Genomic DNA, 17,176 nt, shown 5'->3' on the forward strand with positions numbered 1-17,176 from the left:
ACAGAAACAAGGAATTTGACTTGGTTCTGCTTCTGTCTAATACAAACAAACAAACAAATACATTTATATAAACAGATGTTTTTTGAGCAGAAGATATAAATATTTATAAGTTATTGAAAATATGTAGTTCATGAAAACCTCAAATGAAGGAGCCATGATTTATGACTGTATGAAAACTTAAACACAATCATACACTCCTAAATGTCACAGTTAAAATTGTTCAATTCTTCAAAACTGTGTAAACATTAAGAACAATCGTTACAGCATCATAACAAAATCTGTAAACAAAGGTTTTAAGTTTTGTTCTACTTTACCATGGATTCTCTCGAAACAAACCTTTAACGCTATTATCTTGAAACGACTGTCGAGTTGTGTGTTCCAAAGGTGTGTAAATATTGCTTTTATTTTGAAACTTCTTATCCGGAAGTTGTAATTCCTTTCAAACGCTGCGCGTGGTCAGCAACAAAAAGCCGGGGACGAGAACAGCGTTTAACAGGTGGGTGAGTTACATGTTAATAACGTGTGTTTTAAAGATATTTAAACAAAAATGTCCACGTATAAACGCTGGCATGATACAGCGGAGTTATGGTGGTCTAGTCTGGCAGTTTATCCTTGTCTTCTTCATTCATAAACAGGCGCACGCGGGCAAGCAAACATCTTAATGTTGTTATCAAGCGTACTTTTTAAAAGATAAACAAACACACATTAATTGAGAAGTAAAATGGCGTGTTCATGATGCATTTGCTTTCTTGTATTTGGTCCCACAGCGCACTGAACACGGTTCACTGTTGTGAGTTGGTAAAGTGTTACCCGGGGTCATGTTGATGGTGATTGGAAAATGGCCCCCGGCTCATTCAAGTCTCCTTTACTGTGTTTTGTCCTAGTTTGGCCTGTATGTGTGTGTGTGTGTGTGTTGAAGATAAAACATTAACTCTCTGCAGTCAGCAGTCTTCAGGCAGGTTAACACACACTTGTGGCATTGGTTAAAGAGTCTTTAATGTTTCTGGACATGGGTGTTATGGAGCACACTGCAGGTTTTTTAGGTGAAAGGTTACTTGTCTATGAATGAATGAATGAACACCCATTAAACCATCCCTCTGTGTTTGAAATCATCCCCTCTCTCCTTTTTATCTTTCTTTCTGGTTTGTCATGCTGGGGCCTCAGCCTTGATAAACACATCAGGTTGCACAATTCATTTTTAAAACAAAACAATTCATAATGAGACCAAGTAACACTGCAATTAAAATAGTTTTATAATGATGAAAGTCTGCTGTACTTGAGGGATTCAGCAGTTGCTCTTCAAATGAGAAAATATGTTTTGTTTGTTGACAGACTTCAGATCTTTATCATTTTGATGAGATTTGTCATGGAAATAACCTTAAATCTGCAAAAATGATAAGTCATACCAGTTAGGAAACATATTGCAATCACAATATCTGTCAAAATACAGTTTCTTTAGACCACATCAAGCAGCTCTAATCCTTATACATCTGTTCAGTGCTCCTGGAATAACTACAATGCTAAATGCTTACTTGACATTATTTGACCTTTGGAGCAGGTCAAACAGTACAAAGTGTAGTTTGTGATGCAAGGGGCATAATATTAAGTTCACATTATACAAAAGCATTATTTAGATATTTACTGAAGCATTGTTGAACATGTTTACACTTCTCGGTGGTTGACAGTTAATTATTAATCCATTTAGTCATCAGTCATAGTTACTACTGTAGTAATTTATCTACTGAGTGATCTTGTCACAATTAGAATGCACTAAGCACAGGTCTAAACCATATTCTTAGGTCTTGTGGGTTGAGAGGGGAATTAAATGCATTCAATTATATGTTTCCCAAAGATGATTAAGATGATTTAACTCATCTCCATCTCTAGTTTCAGGTCTTCTTCGGTAGAACATCATGTCAATGTCACTGCACAAAGACCGTCTCCTCAGCAGCTGACTTCCTCTGACCTGCTGCAGTTTCTCAGTTAGCTTCAAATATTTTTACACCAGTCAGTGCAGTGGTTCATTTGTAGCCACTAGCAGAATATTAAAGCTCAAGGTTATAACTGCTGTCTCTACACACCCAGACTTGCATGTACTCCTCAACTCAGGTCAGACTGCAGAGCTTACAACACACATTTGTTTCCTAATAGTTAAACTCTTATTTCAAGTTACAGCAGTGTGTGTAGCGCTATAATTAACGCAGCCCATGCCCCTTTTCTTCTACAGTATATCTCTGATACACAGACACATCATCTGTAGAGTGAGACACGTCTTGTTCTCACAGACATGAAGATGTGTCCTTGCGTATTAGCATACAGCATGGTAAAGTGAAATCCCATTACAAATGGCCACAGAAATATCCAGCATCCATTTTCAATGAATGAGCTCAAACTGAAACAAACAGAAACTTAGGATGTTGATTTTCCCAAACCATGGAATGATGAAACTACTCAAACTACTTGTTTTGTCCACAAACCGAAGCAAAGACACCAGAAAATATTCACATTTAAGAAGGTAAAAAATCAGAGCACTTGTTTTTCTTATTAAACCCAATTATTTTCATTATCAATACAGTTGAACATTAATGTAGTAATCAATTAATAATCAATTCGTTTCAGTCACAGTTTCAACACAAGATAAAACAGGACATGGCACAGTCTAGTGACTCCACAGGACAGTGTCCTGTGATCTTTGCAGTTCACCCACTGATCAGCTTCTATCTCACTCTGCCTAATCATCTCAGCTGACCACATACAAGCGTCAGGAGGGTCACAGGTCAGTGGGTGAAAGGTGAGGGGGCAGAGACACATACTGCTCTAAGGTGCTGAGTGGTTTGGTTCTTGGTTAGAGAAGTTTTCTCTAACAATACTAATGTGTGATGATTCAAACAGGATGTGTTAACATACACTGGTTGTAGTTGTATCAAAAGTCTCATAACTCTTCTTACCTTCTCCCTTCTCATTGATCTAGTCTATGGATGTTCATTGATTGTTTACACCAGGGCTTTTAGGCAGTCAGACTGCCTGTCTTGCCACAACACGCCAATCAGAATCCTCCCAAGATCCAGTGTGACCTTTGATTGGTAGATTAGCTGAAATCACCTTGTAACACAGTCAGTGGGAGTGTTGTGTTGCCAGTAGTATATCAGTCCATCCCCCTTAAGACAGAGTGTCTGTGTGTGGCAGTTGCTGTAGCTGCAGTAAACATAGTATTCCCTGGGTTGTCTTATTGGATGATAAGCTGCTAAAGGAGAGCCACTGTCCTCTGTCACAGGTGAGTGGTGAAGACATTCAGCAGGACATATGTAGAAACATCAGATTTTTGCTTATAAGAAGTGAAATAGGTAGTAGTTTTCCTCTCATCCCTCTGTGTAGTTTGCAAGTTTCAGATGCTTTTATTGCTTGTTTATTTTTTGAGCTCAGAGGTTGGTACCACTGCTTGTCAGGTTACCTGTTGTAAGTATCTCTGTGACTGTGGAATTAGGTCATTGTTAGATGGTTGGAAGTGGTTACAATCAAATAAATACACACGTAACTGTATTTATACAAAATGTTAACTTCAAAATTAACCATGAAACATTTTATTCATATAGCACATTTCTTAATAATGTTACAAAGTGCTGAACAATCAAAATCAAGTGAGGTAACTACAAAGTGCTTAACAAGCAGTAATAAAAGAAAACCTAATAAAAGTATATTGGCTACACCTAAAATTAATTAAGGCCAATTAATATACATACAGTAAGACCAAATGAAAGTGACACTTGAAGTGAATTTCCCAAGTATGGGATCAATCAAATCTAAACGTGTGCAAATCAAATATTACTAAATGATTTGATTCAAACAACAAAGCTAGTGATATGTAGACAGAGTGTCTGGTTCTCTCATGGCAAAGGCTTGATCTCTTCAAATTGAGATTTTGGGATAACCCGCTTCAAAGCACAAGAAGCCTTATCCACTGTTTAAACAATTAACTGCCAGTTTAGAGCCACAGTCGTCCTCCATTCGATTACTGATCACCAAATTAACATTACACAGCCGATGTAATCATGCAATCTAATCAACCCCACCAAACCCACCTGAGTGCCCCCTCCCCTCAGTCATAAGATGTTTTCTTTTGTTTTTGTTTCATCAGCGTTGTCTCTCAGTTATCTCGCCCTGAGTTATTGACCTGAGGTCCCTGTTTCTAAACTCTCAGTCTCATCAGTCTCCTTGTTCCCTTCCATTTGAAAACTCACTCACACACCATGTTGGGAACCTTTCACACAAACCTGCTAAACTTGTCAAGAGAGCGTATGTTTAAATATATGTTATAGTGTGTGACATAATTGTACTGGAATATGAGCCACAGGTGGACAAAGTCCCTCTGTTATTACTGTGACATAGCAGTGAGACAAAGTGCCTGAGGTCTTTGTATTCATCATCACTCATATGTTGAAAGTTTAAACATTTACGTTTTTTTTTGTTTTTTTTTTCTTTTGGCTGATGCTAAAAAAAATTTAAATCCAGGCCGGTCTGGTATTTTTTTGAAAAAGAAATAGGCTTCATACAGACCATTTACCATCATAACAACATGAAATGCATTGTAATAATAAAGCCATGATAGCCATTTTTGGCAAATTTTTTTCTCACCAATTCCATGTCAGCATGTTGACAGTGACCTTACTGGTCCACTTTGGTCCAGACTCATATCTCAACAACTGACATCTGAATAAGGCGTCAGAAGGCTGACATTTCCAGCTAATGGTAAAATATCTCCACTCACTGTCTATGTATCTTGTTACACAGATCAACCACAACATGAATACCAGTAACTGTTGTTCATGTTGTGGCTCCTCAGTGAAGCTCTGTGTCTCATGTGTCAGTGGCTCATTCTGGGCCATTACTAATATGATTTTATCCTTCATATACAGTTTATATACATATATACACAGTATGTATGTGTATAGCTGTGGCTTGAGTTGACTGGATGTGATACAACATTAAAACCAGTTTTGTGGCTGATCGGTGTAGTTTACTGTAAAACTGGTTACAAGGATTTATGGTCAATACTGGGTCAATTTGAATAACATTTTTGTTTATTCATATATAACAATATAATTAATCAATAATAACGATTCATCGAGAAAATAATCCACAGATTTATCGATTATGAAAATAACTGTTAGTTGCAGCTCTAAACCTGGTAAATATCACCTGTAAACATCAGCATGTTGGCTTTTGCTAGAGGTATGTAGCCTTGTAGAGCACTGTTAGAGCCGTTTGTTGAATTGATGGTTGACTTGTCTTCTCTTCCTCACTCCAGGCCCTCAGACCCTCGTCTGGCTTGCTTTCCTCCATACACTCCTTCACCTGAGGGCATCCACTGTAGCTCCACCTCACCTCAGGGCTCTACTCATTTGTTTAAAACACACCCTGCAGCCCCGTCTTCACCTAACACACTCACAAAGTCACCACTCCACCCAAGCAAACAGGCGGACCCTATTCTTTGAAAATACATACTGGGTTTCTGCCTCTGGATTAGCACAATGCTGAGTCAGGAGTTCTTTCACAGACTGAGGTTGCCAGATCTGGAGGATGTTACTCAGTACATGAGGACTGTATCTATACCTGTTGTTGTTAGCATGGGGGCAGCTGCTGCAGCCACAGCCTATTGCCTGGCAACACGACCCAAGGCCCTCCCTTCAGTCTTTGACCTTCACATGCAGTCAGTTGAGCTTCCGGTGAGTTAAAGGTGCCTCTGCCTTCTTAATTTGTCATGTGATTAAATTGTATGTAAAATATGTAGAAACTGATTGGGCTACAGTATTTCTACAGGGTGGTAATGTTGATACTTTATGTACTTCAAATGACTGTTATGAATGTTAGTAACTAACTCAGGTAATGAATCAATCTGTGTTTTACAAATCTCTGGAATTAAAATCAAGTATTAGCTGCAAATAAGGTTAAATTTAGGTCTTAGTTATATCCCAGCAAGTGTTAAGAGACATAATGTGATGTTGGAATCTGTGAGATTAACACTTTGATAACCTGCATTTGTTAAGGGTGGAGAGTTTGTACACAGATCACTTCTTCAGAACGGAAACGGTCACTTGACACATGTATTCGAGGACGGCAGGACAGTGTACGAGTCCTTTCTCCGAGGGGCCAGAGTCTCCAGTGAGTCACGAATAACATGTTCTTTGTCAGTGCAGTCAATTTTTTTATTTGTATTCGCTTGATCACCTGCCAATATGATAACCCTTCATCCAACTGTTTGTTTGCCAATACTATATCACGTAACATTTACTTAGATGGAAGCTGATTCTTTTTTGCTGAAAGCTGATAACTATGCATTACTATTTTCTGACCAGTGGACTTCTAAGTCATCAGTCATCGCTGCATACATAGCAGCATCATACCGATATGATAAAGATTGTACTTCAACTGCTGCCATATATGTCTGTTTCTTTGTCCGCTGTCTTGTTTGGCTTTCTTTAATGTGGTCTGTGAAAGCACTTTGTTTTTAAAAGCTGCTAGATAATTAAAGTTATTATTGTTATTATATAATTTGCCATATATGTATTTTTGTCAAACCCTTGGAAGGGAGGTAAAAAGTGTGTATTATATGATAAGAGGTTGTGTTTAAAACACATATATATTATTTCCCTCTGTGTTTCCTTTTACCCTCCAGATAATGGTCCTTGTCTGGGTTCCAGGAAACCAAAACAGCCGTATGAATGGCTGTCGTATGGAGAGGTAAGACTTTGTAAAATCATAATAGCCTCCAGCTGGAGAACAGTAGAGCTGCAAGTTACACTACAACCAGCTGTTGACACATAATCTGTGACTGGTAAATCACCTCTGTTGGATGGATTTATATTAGATAAGGTTAATTTCCTCATGTTTGTAAAAAATGATTAAAGAGGTATTGCTGCAGATTTACACATCCACTGCCGTTATGTTGACTGCTGCTCAGCTTGTTTTCCTCACTAGGGGATCAGTCGACACAAGTGAAAACTACAAATGTACACCAGGCTGAATGCTTTGATATACACACATTTTTACGAGGCAGAGAAAAATGTAGTGGTCCATCTTAATGTAGGAGCAACTTGCATATCTCTCAATTACTCGTTTATGTATGAAATACATTACATCATAACTGTTATTTCTGTTGTGTGAGTCCTGAGGACTCTTTCTGTCATGGTCATATTTCATTTTACTGCCAAGAACATGAGTTCTCCATTATAGTGATTAAAGAGGCTTTACTGTAACAAAATGATGACCACGCTTTGAAAAGTGTTGAGTCAACAAAGGTGGTGATGTATGCTATTGTCATATGTTGACTGAGAGCTTGGTGAAATATTAATTGTGTGTGTGGGTCTGTGTGCATGTGTGTGTTAGGTAATGGAGCGAACAGAGAATCTGGGTTCAGCATTTCTTCACAAAGGACACTCCAAGACCACAGACCCCCATGTTGGCATCTTCTCTCGGAACAGACCTGAGGTACACACACACACTTACATTTATAGATAAACAAACAAAATGATATTTAAGTCATTATATTGAACCAGTAGCTATAATCTGAAAGGATATTCCATGACTGAAATGTATCTTGGTGCATGTTGAGTCTGTTTGTCATCATATCACATATCACTTATGTGTCATCCTGTGATTGTTATTTGTTTGTGTGTGCATGTGTTGTTATAGTGGACCATCGCTGAGTTGGCATGTTACACCTATTCTCTGGTGTCGGTCCCTCTATATGACACACTGGGAACAGAAGCCATCTCCTACATTATAGACAAAGGTAAACCTAAACACATGCATTTACCTAATTTTACTTTGATTAAAATGCACAGTATGTATTTCGGCTACCAGTTTCCTAGGGAACTGATGTTTTTTTTTTTGTTTAGTTTCCCTGTGCATTTGTGGGGAGAACATGCAGCAAACAACAATGAGTAGCCGTGATTCATTAGTGAAAAATGTACACCATAAAAGACAACACACTGACTTACTAGCAGTGCTGAATATTTCCCTCCTTTTGCCCTCAAAAATATAGCAGAGGCAGTAAAGATAACGTCATTAAAAGGCATAATGAAACAATCTGTTACCTTAAATAGAAATACAGATTTATATGGATTTATTGGGCAGGTTTTACAACAGATTACTACGGTTACCTTTCTTATAGAATAGGCCTTGTCCTTTTATTAAACAAAGTAAATAGCCTTATGTAATTTTCCTGTTCCGTGTCCAAGTCCAGAAAAGACTTGTTCTTCCAGAAGGCCAGAAAGATACACTACAGTGACAAAAGCTGTACACTCTGTGAAGCTATGATTCATGAACCATGATTCCTTTAAGTGTTTGTGTTGGTGTCCATGCACCCTGTAAGACAGCTGTACATCTAGGGGAAACACTGTGGAGAGCTCATGATGTGATTGTTCTGCATGGGTTTGTTTGTCTGTTCCTGCAGCTGCCATCTCCACTATCGTATGTGACGTGGTAGATAAAGTCAATCTGGTGCTGGACTGTACAGAGGACAGGAAACACACTGTGAAAACTATCGTCCTGATGGATACACCGAGTTCTGACCTGAGCCAAACCTTCCAAACCCTGGTCAGCAGGGGGCGACAGGCTGGAATCCACATCCTCAGTTTGCAGGAGATGGAGGTCAGCAGGCAACTTATGTCCCTAACAAATGTCTTTTTTATTCCTTATTTGAATCCATCCATTCTGACGATGATGTTTTTCAGTTGAAAATATGTATTGTTATTTCTTTAACAATTTTTGTTTCCTTCCTCTTCTTATTTTGATTCAGTTTTTTTAAATTTACATATTTTTGCTTTTGTCATTTTTGTTCCTTTATATTTGTTTGTTATTGTTATTGTTATTCATTTGCCTTGCTTTTTATTGCTGTGTTTGTCTTTGCCCTTTATTCCATCTAAACTAATGTCTCTTGTTACACAGGCCATTGGGAAGGCCAACCATCAACAGCCAGTGGTAAGTACTGTAAACAATGGCCTCTTACTGCTCTCTGACAGTCCATCTTTTTGTTGAATGACACTGTTTGACCACTGACATCATCATCTCTCCAGCCTCCACAATCTGAGGACATGGCAGTCATCTGCTTCACCAGCGGAACAACAGGTGTGATACTCACAGAATGACACCCAGAATCATTGCTATTTAATGTAAATATATGGAATATACAGTATAATATTATGTTTATCTAAAGGTGTATGTGTGTGTTTGCACTTTCAGGAAATCCAAAGGGAGCCATGTTGACACATGGGAATATTGTGTCCAACACCTCAGCATTTATCAAAATGACAGAGGTGAGAGAGGCTGTGAAACACCAGTTAAGATGGAGTGTAACACTTCCACTTCTCCTGTTTCTCACCTGCCATATGTTTAGCTCTTTCCTCTTCTGTCCAGTATTGCACTGAAAAACCACCTCAGGAGATAACATACTGTCTTTTCTACCTCTTGCCCATTTGAGAGAGTGGTGCAGATACACACATCAATACTGATGACTTTCTCTCTCTGTCTGTTTGTTTACATGTGCACGTCTGTCTGTGTTTGAATGTGTTTTAGACTCACTATTCATTTAGTACCAGTGATGTCCATATGTCCTTCCTGCCCTTGGCTCATATGTTTGAGAGAGTCGCACAGGTATGTGTTTTCTTAAAGGTGAATCCATATTGCTGTGATTTCTCTGTAATCATAAGCTCTGAACTCTTCCCCTGTCTGTTTCTCTGCGGCGTTGATGACAGGGAGTGATGCTCATTCACGGTGCCAAGATTGGCTTTTTCCAGGGAGATATTCGTCGTCTGTCAGATGACCTGAACACACTGAAACCCACTGTGATTCCTGTGGTGCCTCGAATCCTTAACAGAATGTATGATAAGGTAGGTGGACTGTGAGCACGACCACAGTATGAGAGGCAGTGTTGGGTCAGAGTTACTCATATTAACATTTTAAACCAGACATGCTGGCGTCATCTGACATCCTCTGTGCAGGAACACAGCGATGTGATGATGGTGCTGATACTGTCAGATCTGTTTTTGTAGATCCATGGGCAGGCCAGCACCCCACTGAAGCGCTGGCTGCTGGGCTTTGCCTACAGGAGGAAAGAGGCAGAGCTAAAGAAAGGCATCGTAAGGAGGGACAGTATCTGGGATCAACTAATCTTCAGGAAGGTCCAGGTAAACAGAACCAGCTCAGTTAGAACTCCTGCCATTTCTATGAATTTATTTATTTTTTTTATTCAAGGGGTGATAATACATTGAACTTAGCAATTCATATGAATTTTATGTACAATGAATGTTTAATTGCATCTCGAATGCATTTCGCCGGAACATAGGACCAGAGAATGCAGTTTTAAGATCATTTGAGGCGAGCAATTAGCCATTTAGAATTCAAACATGTGGTTTGTGTATTAAGATATGACGTATTTATAGTTTGGCAGCAACCTTGTCGGAGGTGATCAGCGCCACCTCTGCCCGTCCTGATGAAATGGGGGTGGAGTGGCTCAGTGGTTAAGACCGGTACCCTATGTGCGAAAAACATCATGGTCGCAATGGTCGCAAGTTCGATTCCACCCCTCGCTGACTGTATTCAATTCCATTGTAAGTCGCTTTGGATAAAAGCGTCTGCTAAATGTAATGTAATGTAATGTAATTAAGTAGTCTGGACTTTTTTTGAGTGGTTTTAGAGTCCTGTTCTGTGTTTTATATGTAAAATTAGTTCACTGTTTTCTTGAGTATTAATGCAGTGTGCTGCCCTCTACAGGCCAGCCTTGGTGGTCGTATTCGTGTCATGATCACTGGAGCTGCTCCCATCTCTCCAACTGTTCTAACTTTCCTCAGAGCAGCAATAGGTTGTCAGGTAAGTCGCGTGCACACACACACACACACACTCACACATCTACCTGACCATCATACATGTTTTGATGGTGGGAAGAAACCAGAGAGCCCAGAGGAAACCCAGACGGGGAGAACATGCAAAATCCACACAGAAAGGTCTCAGACCAGGAATCAAACCCAGCACCTTCTTGCCATGAGGCAACAGTGCTAAACGCTACCAATGCTAACCACTAGTCAACCATGCAGAACTCGATTAAAGGAGACATATTATACCCTAAATAGTTCCCTGGTGTCCTAATGAACATGTCAGTGACATGCTTTGGTCAAAATACGTTAAGGATGAAGCATCATAGCAGTTCAATAACCCTGCTAAACCCGCCCCTTTCAGAACGCTCGGTTTTGTGCGTGGTCCCTTTAAATGCAAATGAGACACAGGCAAACACACACCCACTTCTTCCAGGGGGTTTCTGATTTTTTCCTTTCTACTGCACTCACTCAGCTCCTGTTCCCTCTTCCCCCCCTCCCTCCACTAGTTCTCTGACAATATCAACATGGCAGCGTGCGCAGAAAACAGCGAGAGTGTCGTCACAGGAAGAGACGTCCTACATAAGGATCGAGCCGAACACTGCCGAACTGTAAATCAGTTAAAAACACTTAGGGACAGCACCGCTGATCGCCAGTGGCGAGCTGCATAAACTGCTGCTGTATGTGACTGTATCAGACTGTATCAGAGTCTGTGCTCCAGTCATGGAGGACGTACTGAACAAATATGTTTAATTAGGACGTGTCAGAATGGTCAGTTATGAGCTCTATGTGACCTTTTCTTAACAATGTGTGTGTTTGTACGTCGGTGAAATACGTTCGCTGACTAAATACGGCGACCGCTGGCCGCAGTCTGATGTGAAGTGGTGCGAACACACGAACACACGTTTGCTGACTTTATCCGGCACATTAGCTTCATATATAAAATCCTCTGTAAAACACTGTGCTCCACTGTGCAGCCACCAACAGCACACTTGTCCCTCCGCGTTGACATAATACCGCTCTTCCTCCCTCGCCTGCACTCTCGCAGGGACAAGGTGGAGCTAAGGTGGAGCTCTCCAAGTAAACTTACTGGTGGGGCGGTAACATTTTCGGTGAAATGCGCATGCTACCGTCATAAGCGCAGGGAATTCAACATCAAGTGTTTTATCGCCTATACTTACACTAAGGGGGACCACGAAAACATGACTGAGTATTCTTTTTCCACACTTTGGCGACTGTCGCGGGTCACATCACACTCACTATAGCTAATATGTAAAGTCTGCCATCAGGTCTGTAATCTTGTAACCTACACATTTTGTCATCTTCATAATGTTCACCATACATAATCGTCTGTTGGATTTTTTTTAGCAGCAGTAATAATCATTTTGATCCTAGATTCTTCTGTCTTTCAGTTCTATGAAGGTTATGGACAAACAGAGTGTACTTCTGGGTGCACGATGACCACGCCTGGGGACTGGAGTGCAGGTTATTGCGTTTTTTTTGCAAACCTTGACATATGATGTAACCTTTCAAAATTGAGGAACTGCACTGTACAAGAACTAAACTTGACCTCATGTGACCAGGTCACGTTGGAGCTCCTCTGCCTTGTAACTCAATTAAACTGGTGGATGTGCCTGAGATGAACTATTTGGCCATAAACGGAGAGGGAGAGGTGAAACACAACGACTAAAACACCATCACAGAGCCATTGTCTTTATTTATATATAGATATATACATATATACTGTATGTGTGTGTGTTTTCTGTAAATGATAACAAATAACACCTGTAACGTTGTCTATTTGCTGATGTTTTGTAGGTGTGTGTGAAGGGTACTAACGTGTTCCAGGGTTACCTGAAGGACCCAGAGAAGACAGCAGAGACCATTGATGCAGATGGGTGGCTTCATACTGGAGACATTGGAAAATGGCTTCCTGTAGGTTCATGTAGTTCAGCTTCATTCTTGCATGTATATTTTTTTAAATCCATGTCACTTGTTAAATTCAAACTTTTACAAATCAAGCAGAATTCTGGACATTTAAACAGATTCATAAAATGTTTTTTTTTTATGTAGAGGCATTAATTGTATAGACATGAATGTTTTACCAGAATGGGACACTGAAGATTGTGGACAGGAAGAAGCACATCTTTAAGCTGGCACAGGGGGAGTACATTGCTCCAGAAAAGATAGAGACCATCTATGTGAGGAGTGATGCAGTGGCACAGGTCTTTGTACATGGAGACAGCCTGCAGGTGGGTCAAGGATATTGTGTGTGTGTGTATATATGTATGTGTTTGTGTTTCCTGTTGGTGACGGAGTTGCTCTGTCACAATAGCAAACTGCAAAAATAGCGAAAAGCATCCAGGAGGAAGCAGCTACTAGCCCAATGAGCACACAAGTCACACACATTATGACTTGTTACCAGCACTTACTAGTACAATAAAATGTTTAGATTCACTGTTAATGGCACACTGCGTTTCTTAATTAACTCTTGTTGAAATCGAAACATCTTGGTTTATTTTGAGTCGTTCTGGAGGGAACCATGGATGGCTTCAATAGCCTGTGTGTTGCGTTCAACACTCACTTTGTTTACTTTACCACGTCAATTAAAGTGACCAGGCTCAGCCTGTGCTCTTGTGAATATTTCTGTTCCCTATGGTGTAACTTTGTAAGGATCTGTTGGCGTGAAAAAACCTCTGTATTTAGCTTGAATGTTTTGTGTTTATGTCCAGTCATGTCTGGTAGCTGTGGTGATCCCTGACCCTGACTTCCTCTCTGACTGGATCAAGAAGACCCTTGGATTGGAGGGCAGCTACCAGGAGCTATGTGGCAGACTGGTAATATATGAATTCCATTCTACGTACACTGTAAACCAGACCCAATCTATTCACATACAACAGAGGTTCCCAATTGTTGTCCCAAGGGACAACAATGTCTAAAAAAGAGTTGACCTTGGTTCAGCTTTTGCTGCAGTGCTCTCTACTGTTATTTAGTAAAATTTACTATTGAACGATTTAGCTAATGCATAGTCCACCTGAATTCCCCATATCTCATATTTAACTGTATATTTACTAATTAAATAAAACAGCCCAGGAAGAGTAGCAGTGCTTTAGGGCACTGCCAATGGGGATCCTAACAAATAAACAAATCCTAGGTTGACTCTGTCTTGAAGGAAGCATATTATTGTTATTGTAAAAATATACAACTAATAATACACTTTTATACAACTGGTCTTGGCTCGCTCTGCATCAGACTTTTTCTTGACAGTAACTTTCCCAAAAAACATCTTTTGTTTGGTCCAACACCTGTTGTTGGCAGCTTTTCTGCCATAACTTTGCTGCAAGTCTGTCGTTGGATTTAGCAAGCTAGCATAAGCTCTGGCACTGTTTTCTGCACATTCGCAATTAGTGCATGAAGAGGGCTACATACATGGGGCAGGGGGGGCAAATGGCAGTTTGATTGATGCATCACAATCCAATTAATTCATTTGGGCCGCTCATTATGGTTGGATGGTGTTTTTAAAGGCCTGTCCGTACCACAGGTGATTCATTTTTTTTTTCTTTCTGTGACAATGCATTAATTAATTGATTAAGTGGTGAAGGGGATTTGAACCATTACAGTAAAAAATGCTTCAGAAAAATAATCTCCCACACTACCTTTAAAAGAATAATGGCAGAGTTCTATTCAGTTTCAGGGTGTTTCAGGGTCTCACTGTCTCACTGTCCTGCCATAACATTAATGTGACGTGTAACACCTGTGTTTTTCCTGCTAACAATGTCAAAATGGCTGCTGTGAAAAAGACCTATGGTGACATGATTTAGACAGGTCTTGTTGATGAAGGGGAGCTTCAGCTCTTCTGTAAGGGCTGAGTGAAATTTTCAAAAGCCAACTCGAAACTAAATATATGCACATGAAATACACTCTGCCACAACTACTGTTAAGTAAAATGCAGTTTTTAAATTGAGACAATAATGAACACATTACTCTGTCTGCAGTTTATTATGTTACATGTCGTAGTGTTGTATGTTACTGTACTGTACTGTACATACTGTATATGAGTTATAAAATGACTACATACAAGCATGGACTGCTCTATCAGTTCTATTGTTAATGAGTTGATGAAATGAGTGATATAAGCATAGAATAAAATAAAATATATATTTATAAAATAAAGTGTTGAGTGTTGATTGAAAGAGGTATCTCTTGTCTTTGTGTGCACAGGACGTCAAAGCAGCCATCTTGGAGAGCATGCTGCAGTTGGGAAAGGAAGTAGGCCTCATGTCCTTTGAGCAGGTACAACATGATATGAAGTTTCTAGCTTTTTTACACAATTCATTCAACTATGGATGTATTTTTATCTGGACATTAAAGACTATTATTCTCTAACACTACCTTGCAACCTGTGTGTGACGTTCAGGTGAAAGCCATCTACATCCACACTGAGATGTTCTCAATTGAGAACGGCCTTCTCACCCCGACATTGAAGGCCAAGAGGAACGAACTGCGACAACACTTCAGATCCCAGATAGAGGAGCTGTATGCTGGGATCAATATGTAGAAGGACAGGGGTGAGCAGGACATGAGGACAGGAGCTCCACCTAATACTATGTTTTTTTGATGACAACAAGAGGACAAGCTGAAGCACACAGTAAATGATATGAAGAGAGGTCCTCTCAGACATCATCCACCTGTTTGGATCTCTGACAGAGGAACATTAGGAAACAATGTCGTTTTTAAATAGAACAAAATCAGATACGAAAAGGAATACAAAACCTCTGAGGATTTTATGTTATAAAATAAATGAAGCTATTTTACTGAAGGTATTTACATAGCAAATTCTGTCAGAAAGCAGTTATTCTTATCATCTGCTATCAGGGCACTTTACATTTATAGGACATTAAAGGTAGGGTTGGAGATCCTGGAAAACCGTTTTATCAGACTACATTTTAATTCAAATGTCCAAGATCCTTTCATCCTCTTTTTACTGGTCTGTCCATTCCACAGGTGACTGACATTTTTCATTTTCGTGACAATGCATTAATTAATTGGTTACAATCGGGGTGTGAAGAGGATATCCCAGCCTACCTTTAAGTCATTTGGTCATTTAAGACACTTTTACTTCAAGTGATTTACAAATGATCGACATGTTAAAGTTGGAATCTAATAGGAATTATTTTAAAGGGAAACCGTTCTTCTAAGTATTACATACATTACATTACATTACACACTTTTACAGGATAAAGAGGGAACACTTGACCCACATACTGTAACTGGTTCACTGTGAGTCAAAGTGATGAGTGATGACTTAACAACTCATTGTCATTCTTTTGTTGCGTTGAGTTGAAATTAAAATCCACAGTGGATTTTTTTTTTTCTTTTGGGTCATTAAATATGTTCATTAATAAACTTTGTGAACCAGCACAATGAGCCATATCCAAGGCTGGTCAAACAAATGTATTCAGGTGCTACAGATCACTTAGGAAACAAGAGCAATGTGCTATTCATTTACCAATGCTCTAATTATTTATGATGGTTGAAGGAACAGAAGACATGTACGCATTCAGAGGAGTGCTATTATTACAAGAAATCTTTGAAAGGAAGTAAGAAAATAAATGTACAAATAAAATAAAAACACCAAGGGTTGAACCTATTAACAGTGAACATTGTAATTTATTTTTTACAATATTTTATTTATTTCTGTATATATTTTATGTTCTGTTGCCTCACAACAATAAGGTTTTTGAGTTGAAGCCCTGTTTATTCTCCTTGTACACACATGTGTATTGCTCATATTTAATTTCCTATTTCACAGATTTTTTTCTGATGTCTTTTTTGTGGCACCACTCTGAGTGAAGTTATTTTGTTAATTGATAGAGTTTTATAAAATGATTACATAAATGTTATGTAACATGTGCATGGGTTTTCTTGAGGCTCTCCTGTTTCCTCCCACAGTCCAAAAACATGCAATATGAGGATTAGATAAATTGGACACTCTAAATTGTAGAAAATGTTATGTTACAGTGAAAAGATGCATGTTTTAATTTTGTTTGCAACCTCAATTAAATGATCTTGAATGTTTATGGTTTTGATTCCATGAAAAAAAAACGCTTAATTGTGGTCTTGTAACTGTTTTAAAGTCGTCTTACAATTGTTTTGGAAATGTTTTACTAAAGATCTTTACAAAAAAAAACTGTGGTCTTGTGATTTTTACTTTATTGGGACTAAATGTGAAGTAGTTTCGTTGTATTCAGTATAATTCACTTGTAATTGTATCATTTCTATTTTCACAGCAGCTCCTTTCGTTCAAT

At 39.1% G+C, this 17,176-nt stretch overlaps 1 protein-coding gene across 3 annotated transcripts; it reads left to right on the forward strand.

The window, feature by feature from the left end:
* Positions 1–68: 68 nt before the first annotated feature.
* LOC122778858 (long-chain-fatty-acid--CoA ligase 1-like) lies at positions 69–16,946 on the forward strand. 3 transcript variants are annotated; one of them, XM_044040968.1, is made up of 21 exons: positions 69–500; positions 5,306–5,723; positions 6,045–6,159; positions 6,674–6,738; positions 7,384–7,485; positions 7,690–7,789; positions 8,453–8,649; positions 8,947–8,979; positions 9,075–9,126; positions 9,241–9,314; positions 9,574–9,651; positions 9,753–9,887; positions 10,050–10,184; positions 10,771–10,866; positions 12,281–12,353; positions 12,452–12,540; positions 12,687–12,803; positions 12,977–13,120; positions 13,601–13,705; positions 15,090–15,161; positions 15,286–16,946. In XM_044040968.1, the coding sequence occupies exons 2-21, from the start codon at positions 5,529–5,531 to the stop codon at positions 15,424–15,426; spliced, it is 2,118 nt and encodes a 705-aa protein (XP_043896903.1). In that variant the 5' UTR covers positions 69–500; positions 5,306–5,528; the 3' UTR covers positions 15,427–16,946. The 3 variants fall into 3 exon arrangements, with proteins under 3 accessions (XP_043896903.1, XP_043896901.1, XP_043896902.1); XM_044040966.1 differs by having other exon boundaries at positions 69–496; XM_044040967.1 differs by lacking the exon at positions 69–500 and adding an exon at positions 3,162–3,274.
* Positions 16,947–17,176: the final 230 nt, after the last annotated feature.

This window comes from Solea senegalensis, linkage group LG12, assembly GCF_019176455.1.
Source record: "Solea senegalensis isolate Sse05_10M linkage group LG12, IFAPA_SoseM_1, whole genome shotgun sequence".
Taxonomy (NCBI): domain Eukaryota; kingdom Metazoa; phylum Chordata; class Actinopteri; order Pleuronectiformes; family Soleidae; genus Solea; species Solea senegalensis.

Bases quoted from the DNA above. Each gene is read 5' to 3' on its own strand.
- LOC122778858 (XM_044040968.1), top strand. From the start codon at position 5,529: ATGCTGAGTCAGGAGTTCTTTCACAGACTGAGGTTGCCAGATCTGGAG. The intron at 9,315-9,573 runs GTGAGAGAGGCT...AATGTGTTTTAG, and splicing joins CATTTATCAAAATGACAGAG to ACTCACTATTCATTTAGTAC. The intron at 13,121-13,600 runs GTGGGTCAAGGA...GTTTATGTCCAG, and splicing joins TACATGGAGACAGCCTGCAG to TCATGTCTGGTAGCTGTGGT.